The 11,690-nt window shown below is 38.9% G+C and overlaps 1 protein-coding gene across 2 annotated transcripts in view; it reads left to right on the forward strand.

The window, feature by feature from the left end:
• LOC115210501 (platelet-activating factor acetylhydrolase) overlaps nucleotides 1–10,140 on the forward strand; it is a 37,196-nt gene extending 27,056 nt beyond the window's left edge. For both annotated transcript variants that reach the window (XM_029779104.2, XM_036502178.1), the window contains exons 4-6: nucleotides 4,770–4,941; nucleotides 5,697–5,859; nucleotides 9,956–10,140. In XM_029779104.2, the coding sequence (XP_029634964.1) occupies nucleotides 4,770–4,941; nucleotides 5,697–5,859; nucleotides 9,956–10,102 (482 nt within the window). In that variant the 3' untranslated portion in view covers nucleotides 10,103–10,140. The remainder of the gene's footprint in view (nucleotides 1–4,769; nucleotides 4,942–5,696; nucleotides 5,860–9,955) is intronic.
• The last annotated feature ends 1,550 nt before the right edge of the window (nucleotides 10,141–11,690 follow it).

Genomic DNA, 11,690 nt, shown 5'->3' on the forward strand with positions numbered 1-11,690 from the left:
GCCAGTGCCGCTGGACTGGCTCCTGTGCAAGTGGCACATAAAAAGCACCATTTGAGCGTGGCCGTTGCCCACTACACTCTCGGGGTGGTTGGCATTAGGAAGGGCATCCAGCTGTAGAAACTCTACTGGATCAAATTGGAATCTGATGCAGCCATCTAGTTCGCCAGACCTCAGTCAAATTGTCCAACCCATGCTAGCATGGAAAGCGGAGTTTAAACAATGATGATGATATGTATATGCATACAAAGGAATCGGTTATTATTATTATTATTATTGTTATTATTATTATTATTATTATTATTATTATGATTAGGTGTATTATATTATTCTTATTAGATAAAATATAAAAAAGAGGGAAGAGAAAATTATCAAAAGAGAAATAATAGTGGAATTTAAATAATCAATCTATCTTAAGATTATTGTAGTTATGTAGGAATGAAAAGGTATATAAATGAGGAATACATACATACATACACACACAAACACACACACACACACACACAAACACACACACACATATATATCATCATCATCATCGTTTAGCGTCCACTTTCCATGCTGGCATGGGTTGGACGGTGCAACTGGGGTCTGGGAAGCCAGAAGGCTGCACCAGGCCCAGTCTGATCTGGCAATGTTTCTACGGCTGGATGCCCTTCCTAACGCCAACCACTCCATGAGTGTAGTGGGTGCTTTTTATGTGCCACCTGCACAGGTGCCAGACAAGTCTGGCAAACGGCCACGGTTGGATGGTGCTTTTTACGTGCCACCGGCACGGAGGCCAGGCGAGATTGGCAAACGGACATGATCGGATGATGCTTTTTACAGGCCAGGTGAGGCTGGCAACGGCCAAGATCGGATGGTGCTTTTTACGTGCCACCGGCACGGAAGCCGGTCAGGGCGGCACTGGCAACGGCTACATTCGGATGGTTCTCTTATGTGCCACCAGCGACAATTTCCATTCATGTTGATCAATTTTGATTTTTCATTTTTTCATTTTTTGATTTTCACTTGCCTCAACAGGTCTTCACAATTAGGGTTTTGTGTCCCAAGAAGGAAAGGTATGCATAAGTGGACTGAGGCCATGGGTGATGGTCTCACTTGTCCAGCCGGGTCTTCTCACGCACAGCATACTTCCAAAGGTCTCGGTCTCTAGTCATTTCCTTGGTGAGACCTAAAGTTCGAAGGTCGTGCTTCACCACCTCATCCCAGGTTTTCCTGGGTCTGCCTCTTCCACAGATTCCCTCAACAGCTAGGGTGTGGCACTTTTTCACACAACTATCTTCATCCATTCTCACCACATGGCCATACCAGTGCAAACGTCTCTCTTGCTCACCACAACTGATGCTTCTTAGGTCCAACTTCTCTCTCAAGGTACTTACACTCTATCGAGTATAAACACTGACATTACACATCCATCGGAGCATACTGGCTTCATTTCTTGCGAGCTTACGCATATCCTCAGCAGTCACAGCCCATGTTTCACTGCCATGTAGCATGGCTGTTCATACACGAGCATCATACAGTCTACCTTTTACTCTGAGCGAGAGGCCTTTTGTCCCTAGCAGAGGTAAGAGCTCTCTGAACTTTGCCCAAGCTATTCTTACTCTAGCAGTTACACTTTCAACACACCCGCCCCCGCTACTGACTTGGTCACCTAGGTAGCAGAAGCTATCAACAATTTCTAGTTTTTCTCCCTGGAAAGTGACGGAAGTTGGTCTCAGAGCATTTTCAGTGTTTATTGCTCCTGAGCATCTGCCACACACACACACACACACACACACACACAAACACACACATATATATATATACATATACACACACGCGCACACACATATGTATTTATGTACAAACATACCCATAGGTACATACATGTTTCATGTGTTGAGAAGGGAGGATTACAGTAGTAGTTCGTATTTTTCTACTTATATAATTATAATAATTATACACAAACACACACATATATATATACATATAAATATGTGATATGTTTTCTATTGAGGGCTTGAGATAAAAGTCCACAACAAGTGGGTTAGAGTTTATATTAATTGCTGTGATATTAGTCGGTACTAAAAATAATAAATTTCCAGGTATTAATCAAGATACTTTATTATATTAATCAAGATGCTGAAATCCTGCGGGAAGTGGGTTGGGGGTTATGGTCAGTCCCGTAATCTAATTGGTCATCTATTGTTTTGAAAGGCCATGACTTTGTTATGGTTGGTTAATGGATAACCAATAACATAAACAATAAAGTAGGCAAAATATATAAATGTATACAAATAAAAAAAACATAATCTAAGGTTAACTATTAGTAGGTAGGATAGTAAAAGTCAATAAAGAAATTAATATAGGGACTTGACTCTGTTATATTAAGTTAGGTTATGTTAAATGTGCCGGTGGCACATAAAAAGCACCATCCGAACGTGGCCGATGCTAGCGCCGCCTTGGCTGGCTTCTGTGCCAGTGGCATGTTAAAAGCACCAACCGATCGTGGCCGATGACAGACTCCCCTGGCACCTGTGCCGGTGGTACGTAAAAAGCACCCACTACACTCGCGGAGTGGTTGGCATTATGAAGGGCATCCAGCTGTAGAAACACTGCCAGATCAGACTGGAGCCTGGTCGAACCGTCCAACCCGTGCTAGCGCGGAAAACTGACTTTAAACGATAATGATGAATATATAAGTAAAATGTGGATGAATTTATATATATATATATATGTATATATGTATATATATATATATATATCTCTTCTCTCTATATATAAACGGCAGTTTGTCTGTGCATGTTTCTGTGTGTCTGTTTGCTTGTACCCTCACTCTGACCACGGCTTTCAACCGATTCTGATGAAACTTGACACACACATAGCCCAATGTCATAATTCAAAACTAACGCAGCGAAAATTTTGAAAAGTTCCCCCAGTTCTGAAAAAAATCGATAAATTCGACATGGGGTCGAGAATAAAAAAAACAAACCACAGACTGTCTAGGGGACGCAACTCAACCTTTTTTTACTCTCAAAAAAAAATTTACCATAATTTTTTTTCCATTTTTTTGCTATTTTTTGGCTATAACTCTAAAAATGCTTTATAGTTATTTCCCTTACAAACCTGAGCAACGCCGGGCGATACTGCTAGTATATATATATATATATATTAATATTTTAGGTTAAAGTGATATTACTAAGGGGATGTGGTTTTAATAGACTGCATATAAAAGATAAGTTATTAAAAAATTTATTAAAAAAAAACAGTATACAATAACACATGTATCTGTCTAATTAGGGGAATCATTTGTATATTTACTAAACCACTTGGGTAATATAGGGTTAAAATTAGATGTTGAAAGTTATTCGGGCCAAATTCAAATAAGGGACAAAAGACCAAAAGTGATCATACAAGTTGTTTCACTAAGTTGTTATTTATCACTAAAATTATGTTTAAAATATATTCTCTGACAAAATACATTAATTGCATTGCTCCATGCAGCAGTGTTTAGTTACTAAATTAATGAACCAACTCAATATATATTCTCTTTTTTATATACCTACATATTTCTAAATTGTTGTTTTTTATTGCTAAAATTAAGTTTAAAATCTATTTTATCTGACAAAATGCCTCAAATGCAAGACTCTATGTAATAGTGTTGAGTCATTCAGTCCTTTAAAATATTTATCCGTCTATTTACTCAATTGATTACTTTTAATATTATATTTAAGATGTGTGTGATGGGGGGGGGGGGGTTATTAAGTTATAAATAGAATGAAGGCACAGTCAGTGCGAGACCTGGGCATTTACATGAGTAATGATGCATCCTTTCATGTGCATGTTGCTAAATTGGCAATGAAATGCAGGTGGCTGACCAAATGGATTCTTAGAACTTTTAGAACAAGAGACCAGGAAACCATGACGGTCCTCTGGAGGACACTTGTCCTAAGCCGCTTTAACTATTGCTCTCAGCTATCGTCACCAACCAGTGTCAAATTAATCTCAGAACTTGAGGCAATCCAATGAAGCTACACGGAGAAGATAGCCTCTATGCAGCATATAAGCTATTAGGAAAGTCTCAAGAGATTAAGACTCTATTCCTTAGAGCATAGGCGAGAAAGATATGCCATAATATACATCTGGAAGATCCTGGAAGGACTTGTCCCAAACTTTGGCATTGAGAGTTACACAAATACTAGAACTGGGCACCACTGCATAATGCCAAGAACTCCAAATTTGCCATCCAGATGTAGGACAAGATACTGCAATAGCCTGGGCTTCAGAAGTTCACAGCTCTTCAATATCCTTCCAAAGGACCTGAAAGACCTGCATGGGGTGGATATAGGTATCTTCAAAATAAAGCTGAACCTCTTCCTGTCAAGTGTCCCAGATGAACCAACCTCATGGCAGGAGGTGCAGATGAGGGCAGCTGCATCAAACTCTCATGCACCAAATGTCAATTGCTAAAAAGCATTCGTGAAGTAAAATTATGTAGTAACACTAAATGGCAGTACACCTGCATGGCCACAGCTTGTGAACTGAAACTAGATAAAATAAGAAAAATATATATATATATGCATACATATCACGGTGACCGACCAGGCTATCAGATGTTGCTACACATTGCTGGTCACAATGCGCTTCGCATTGTTTTAGCCTCCAAATGATGCCACCCCGCTGGCTAAGCGAGCAGGGGTTATATGTATACATACATATATGTATACATATTACACACATATTGACTTAAAGAACTGATTGTTCTCTTTATTTTCATTTTGTTTCAGGCAATGTCCTCCTTCCAGTGCTGTGGATGTCTCCAGTATTTTCTGATGACAATATTAACAAATTTCCTGTTGTCATATTCTCCCATGGCCTTGGAGGTATGCGTACAACCTACTCCACTATTTGCATTGATCTCGCATCCCATGGATTCATTGTTGTGGCAGTGGAGCACAGGTAATATTGCCAGTTTAATCAGATTTACTGAGGTGTTGGTACCATTTCAGTTTGGATCTCATATTCCATGGATTAACTGATGTATTGGTAATGCTTCAATTTGGATCTCATCTTCCATGGATTCATTGTAATTCTTAATGTTGCTCTGTAATCCTGAACATTGCTGCTCATGTGGACTTATGGCACTATTGAGATCTCTGGTTAAATGTTTACCAGGAGGCAATCAATATCTTCATTGGATATTTGCAGCTGAGTAAACTCTTCTAAATATACCAAAGCTCAAACAAAGTGGTTGGACCTGTAATCACTGGTATACACTAGTTGAGCATACTTTCTGTAGTTCCTGGTTTATACTAGGTGTGTATGCAGTGTGTAGCCACCAATATTAGTTGTTGTATATATTGTGAGTAGCTATTGTTGTTTAACTCTAAGACTTTTCCCACCAGACCTAAGATCAGTCATTCCAACCATGACTTTCTCATTTATTTATAAGTATCTAGGGTTGTTTCCTTATTTAAGATGCTAATGTGCCGTTTCTTTATTTAAGATGCTAGTTTGTGGTTTGAAGAGAATTTGGCTGCTATATCATGCAGGGTTAACAATCATTTGGAGTTCTCATTATCTGCAAATGTATATATTAAGCACATCACATCTCTTTTACTCTTTACTCTTTTACTTGTTTCAGTCATTTGACTGCGGCCATGCTGGAGCACCGCCTTTACAACTGCATATATTTTTTTTTCAATATCTCACAGAGATGGCTCAGCCTCTGCAACCTATTACCTAAATGAATGCAGTCTGTTTGATGAAGAAGGTAGTAACGTTGATAAATCTGACAGTATTGGTTGTGTTCTCGAAGAAGAATGGAAGATGTATGAACAACACAACAGAGATGATTTTGTTTTGAGAAATAAACAGGTAAGCTTTCAGATCTAAACCATTAAACAGTATTAACAACAGGACCAATAATGTATTTAATATAGTAATGGGGACAGTAAAGTATTTAAACAATATAATTTTAAGGCTGGTAAGGTAGTTATTCCACACCAGTAATAAGTTCCATAGTAAAATATTTGTCCATATAATGCCATTGCCACAAATTTTCCTTTACTTCTAAAGACACCATTTAAATGAACAATCAAGTTTCTCCTTTGTAGACAAGCTAAACAGCATTAATCAAGTAACTTTTATGTTGAGTCATATAATATTGTAAGTATGTAAGTGTATAAAAACATGATATCCTACAATAATATCAATGTTATACAAGACTGTTATACAAAGGTTTAGTTCATACTCAGGCTGTCCTAGTAGGAAAAAATATAGATAATTCATATTTGTCCATAGCTTAAATGCCTAAGTAATCCAGATTAGTGGTGGTTAATACAATTATAATTACATGGACTAATTTAACTAATCTTTAAATATATAAATGTTTTCCATATTTACATCTACACTACATTTTAATTGCATTTGATGATTAATTACCATAAGATGTTTCATTGAAGGATGTTTACTGACAAATTAGAAACCTTTATTTCTAAGTAATGAGTAATAATAATGTTTTCCTCTGATGCAGTACAGATCATCATCATCATCACCATCATCATTTAACTTCCGTTTTCTATGCTAGTATGGGTTTGACGGTTTGACTGGGGACTGGCAAGCCAGTAGGCTGTGCCAAGCTCCAATCTGAACAGGCAAGGTTTCTACAGCTGGATGCCCTTCCTAACGCCAACCACTCTGAGAGTGTAGTGGATGTTTTTTATGTCCCACCGGCACAGAAGCCAGTCAAGCAGCACTGACATCAATCACGTTTGAATGGTACTTTTTACGTGCCACCAGCATGGGGAGCCAGTCAGACAGCACTGACATCAATCACGTTTGGATGGTACTTTTTATGTGCCACCAGCAGGGGAGCCAGTCAGGTAGCACTGGCATCAATCACATTCAGATGGTGCTTTTTACATGCCACCGGCACAGGGAGCTAGTCGAGCCAGTCAGGCAGCTCTGGCATTGACCCACACTTGAATGGTGCTTATTATGTGCCACCATCAGGGCCACAACTACAATTTCCATTTTGATTTTACTTGCTCCAATAGGTCTTCTCAAGCACAGTGTATCGCCCAATGATTCAAGGGTACTTTTAAATGGGCTGGTTATCTGACACATATAGACTATGGCTGTGATCTCACTTTACTTGCTGGGTCTTCTCAATTACAGCATATCACCAAAGGTCTTGGTCTCTTGTCATTGCCTAACATTCAAAGGTCATGCTTCACCACCTCATCCCATGTCTTCCTGGTTCTCCCTCTTCCACGGGTTCCTTCCACTGTTAGGGTGTGACACTTCCTCACACTGCTCTCCTCATCCATACACAGCACATGACCATGCCAGTGTAGTCATCTCTCTTGCACCTCACATGTGATGCTTCTTATGTCCAACATTTCTCTCAGGGCGCTTACACTCTATCGTGTGTATACGCTGACATTACACATCCAGCGGATTATACTACCTTCATTTCTTTCAAACTTATGTATGTCCTCAACAGTCATGGCCCATGTTTCACTGTTGTGTAGCATGGCAGTTTGCACACATGCATCATACAGGCTACCTTTTACTCTGAGCAAGAGGCCCTTTGTTAACAGCAGAGGTATGAGATTTCTGAACATTGCCCAGGCTATTCTTATTCTAGTGGCAATGCTCTCAGCGCATCCACCCCCACTAAAGACTTGGTCACCTAGGTAGCAGAAGCTATAAACTAGTTTCTTCCGCAGGCATGTGATGGAATCTGTTTTCTAAACATCTTCAGTGTTTATTGCCCTTGTGCATCTGCCGCACACAAAAACTATCATCCCGGTTAACCTTCCTTTGATATTGCTACACCTCTTATGTATTCATAGCTTACACTGGGTACATCTTATGGAGTTTCTACCTACACCTCTTCTTCAGATTGAGCAGGGCCATTTACCTGAAGGGTTTTGTGATTTGCCCATCTTCCTACTTACTAGGACTTTGGTTTTTACTAGATTGACTCTGAGGCCCTTTTATTCTAGAACTTGCTTCCACACCTGAAATTTTTTCTCTAATTCTGTGAGTGATTCAGCTATGAGAGCAAGATCATCAGCATAGAGGAGCTTCCAGTGGCAGCCTGTCTTGAATTCCTCTGTTATTGCCTGGAGGACAATGATGAAGAAGAGGGGGCTGAGGACTGATCCTTGGTGAACCCCTACTTTTACTTGGAATTCTTCACTATACTCATTGCTGACCTTCACCTTACTGATCGCATCCCTGTATAGGGTCTGTACAGCTCTGACTAACCACTCGTCTATCCCTAGTTTCCACATTGCCTACCAGATAAGGGATCGGGGGGACCCTGTGAAAGGCTTTCTCCAAGTCAACAAAAGCCAAGTACAGAGGATTATCTTTGGCTAGGTATTTCTCCTGCAGTTGCCTTACCAGAAATATAGCATCAGAGATGCTTCTATCTGGCACAAAACCAAACTGCATCTCTTCTAGGCTAACTCTCTCCCTAATTAGTTGGGCTATAACCCTTTCTGTGGTCTTCATCACTTTATCCAGCAATTTGATACCCCTGTAGTTATTTCTGTCTAAAGCATCACCATCCTTAGTTTATATCCAGTCTTGCAATATGTATATATCTGGAATTAAGACACTTTATAACAACAGCGATCAAACCAATTAAAACATAATGTTGATGTAAATATGAAAAACATTTGAAGTTAATAATTAATAGAAAAAAATTACAACTTTATTAGCTGTAGAAATTTTTGTGATGGTGTCGTGATGGTGTAATCTTCAGTCAGCTTTGCTTTCCATCTTTACATGGTCAAGAAGTAAAGGACCATAGTCCAGACTGGTGGTTTAGCTGATTTGTTAAAGCAACAGATGAGCGATGATGGCAGATATGAGGGTGTTAAGGGAAAAAGAATGTTTGGTGGAAAATAAAGTGGCAGGGGATGGTATTGAGCATGCAGGATGGTTAATAAAGGAAGTGGTTCCAAGGAGAGGGATAACTGGTAGCACAAAAGGAAGGTAATTCAAATATGTTCAGTTCTGTTCTTATATAATTACAGTGGTTGAGAAAATGATGCTGGTTTTAGAAGAGTGAGGGAGAGATCAGTGTTAGGAAGAGGAGTTGTGGAGAAAACTTGACAGGGAATAGATTGGGTGCAGGGGCAGAGCCATTAACGATAAACTTTTCAGATCTCATTTTTTGTTGAGACATTTGGGTCTTCTTGGGAACAATGAATTGCCAGTCATCTCAGTCCTTTGTCATTCCCCCTGAGGTCAGTCTTCACAACTATGTCTCAAGTCTTCTTGGTCTCCTTCCACAGGCTCCATCTACATTTAACAATCAGCATTTCTCTATACAGCTGTTCTCATCCATACTCTTCTCATGACCATATCTGGTCAGTCTTCCCTTTTGTATGCTATATCTGATTCCTCTTACACAATTTTTCTGAAAGGGTTATAGTTGAGCTATAACCTTTCCAGTAACTTTCGTGACCTGGCCCAGAATTTTGATATCTCTATAATTACTTCTCTCTAAGGGACCTCCTTCACCTTGTAACAGTTGATTATAATGTTGCTACTCCAGTCATTTAGATATGATATCCTCCTGTATAACCTACTTAATTATACAGGTGACTAGACCATATCCCACTCCGCCAGATATTTTAAGCATCTCAATGGTAATTCTTGATGGACCAGAGGTCTTCTGTCTTCATATTCTCAATTGCTTTATCTCTCTTACTGCTATCAACTAGAATGGCCTTTCCTGAAACCAAATTAGTTGGCTTACTCGAACCCCATCAATTGCAACAACAGATTTTGGGCTTAACTTTACTTGAAACACTTGGGTGATGAAACATAAGAAAATCATTCACACAATGCCTGTGAACTTACAGCCAGTATTGTCTGTAGTTCAGCAACCGTTCCCTTGTAATTTCATGGTTAATATATTAATACCATTTCCCTTTTGATTTAATTTCAGGTTAAAATCAGACAACAAGAATGTATCCAAGCACTAGAGCTCCTTCACAAACTCAATAATGGGGAAACAATTTCTAACCTTCTAGACACTAATATGAGTTCTGACCATTTCAAAGTAATGCTACTTCATTTTTATTTATTCAATTGAATTAGATTTTTAATTGCTGCAGCAAATGTCATTGTACATCACTGCATCATTTGTAAATTTTATTTTTAACTGTAAAACATTGGATAATGCTGGCAGAAACATTAGCATGCTAGACAAAATGCATAGTGACCTTTCTTTTGACTTTACATTCTAAGTTCAGATTCCACCAAAGTCTACTCTGCCTTCCATCCTTTCAGGGTTGATAAAATAAATACCAGTTGAGCACTGAGGTTAATGTAGTCAATTAACCCCACCCAACCCCCAGAGTTTCAAGCCTTGTGCCTATAGTAGAAAAAGTTATTTCTAATTGAGGTGCAAAGCCAGCAACTTTGAGAGTAGGAGGGTAGAGTGGGGGTATTGTGCACGACAATAAAGTACATGACTGGTACTTTATTTTATTGGCCTTCAATGAATGAAAGGCAAAGTTGACCTTGGTGGGATTTGAGCTTCAAATATAAGGAATTGGAATAAACGGTGCAAGGCATTTTGTTGAACATTCTAACAACTCTTACAATCCATCAGTAGTCTTTGTTGTTACAATCTACATTTAATTTTTGTTTCTTATTCTTTTTCAATTGTGGTAAGAGTCTAGAGCCTTGGTTCCCAAACTAGGGTCCATAAAGTGATTTTAAGGGGTCCACGAAGGGGCTGCCAATTTTCAAATTTTTAATGTTCAAAACCTTAGGTTTTCCGGTTTTAGTTAAAACTGGAACCATTGAACATGCATGCACTACATAGAAACCCTAGTTTACGTGTTAAAAAACCTTACAGATAAAATGCATGAGGTGACACATCATGATACATGCAGGGTGTACACATACTTGAATGCAGGCATCTCTCTGCAGCTTTATCGAATAGTGCGGGGATATGAGTACAACAAGTCTAAACAGGATGGAAAATTGGTGGTGTAGCAGCCCAGAATATACCCCTGCCCAGACTATACCTGGGGCTAGCTCAGACTATACCCCTTCCAGACAACTAGGCCAGAATATACGCCTATCCAGACTACCCCATGCTTGCAGACAAATAATACAGATGTACCTCACTTATAAAAGTTACCTCAGAACATATATAAATTTGATATCACTCAATGAAGAATTAAAAGTTACATGTAAATTTCGATTTAAACATAACAATTTAGAATTATCAAATGCAAAATACTTTAAAACGTACCAATATAAATCCAACACGAATGGCCACATTTGTTCAAGTCTATTCTAGGACTCATAGTACAGGTGCACTGCACACATGCACAAGTCATCATTTTTCTCCATCTACCTATACATTAGGTTTATCTTGGTACATTGAATATTGCATTTGATAGTTCTAATTACTATGTTTAAATTGAAATTTACATGTAACTTTTAATTCTTCATCGATTGATATCAAATTTTATATATGTTCTGAGGCAGCTTTTATAAGTGAGATACATCTGTGTTATTTGTCCACAAGCATGGGGTATAGTCTGCACAGGGGTATATTCTGGGCTGGCTGTCTGGAGTGGGTATTGTTTGGGCTAACCCAAGCTAGCTCCGGGTATAGTCTGGGCAGGAGTATATTCTGGGCTGTTACAGCAGCTCATTGAGGC

Source organism: Octopus sinensis, linkage group LG4 (genome assembly GCF_006345805.1).
Source record: "Octopus sinensis linkage group LG4, ASM634580v1, whole genome shotgun sequence".
NCBI lineage: Eukaryota > Metazoa > Mollusca > Cephalopoda > Octopoda > Octopodidae > Octopus > Octopus sinensis.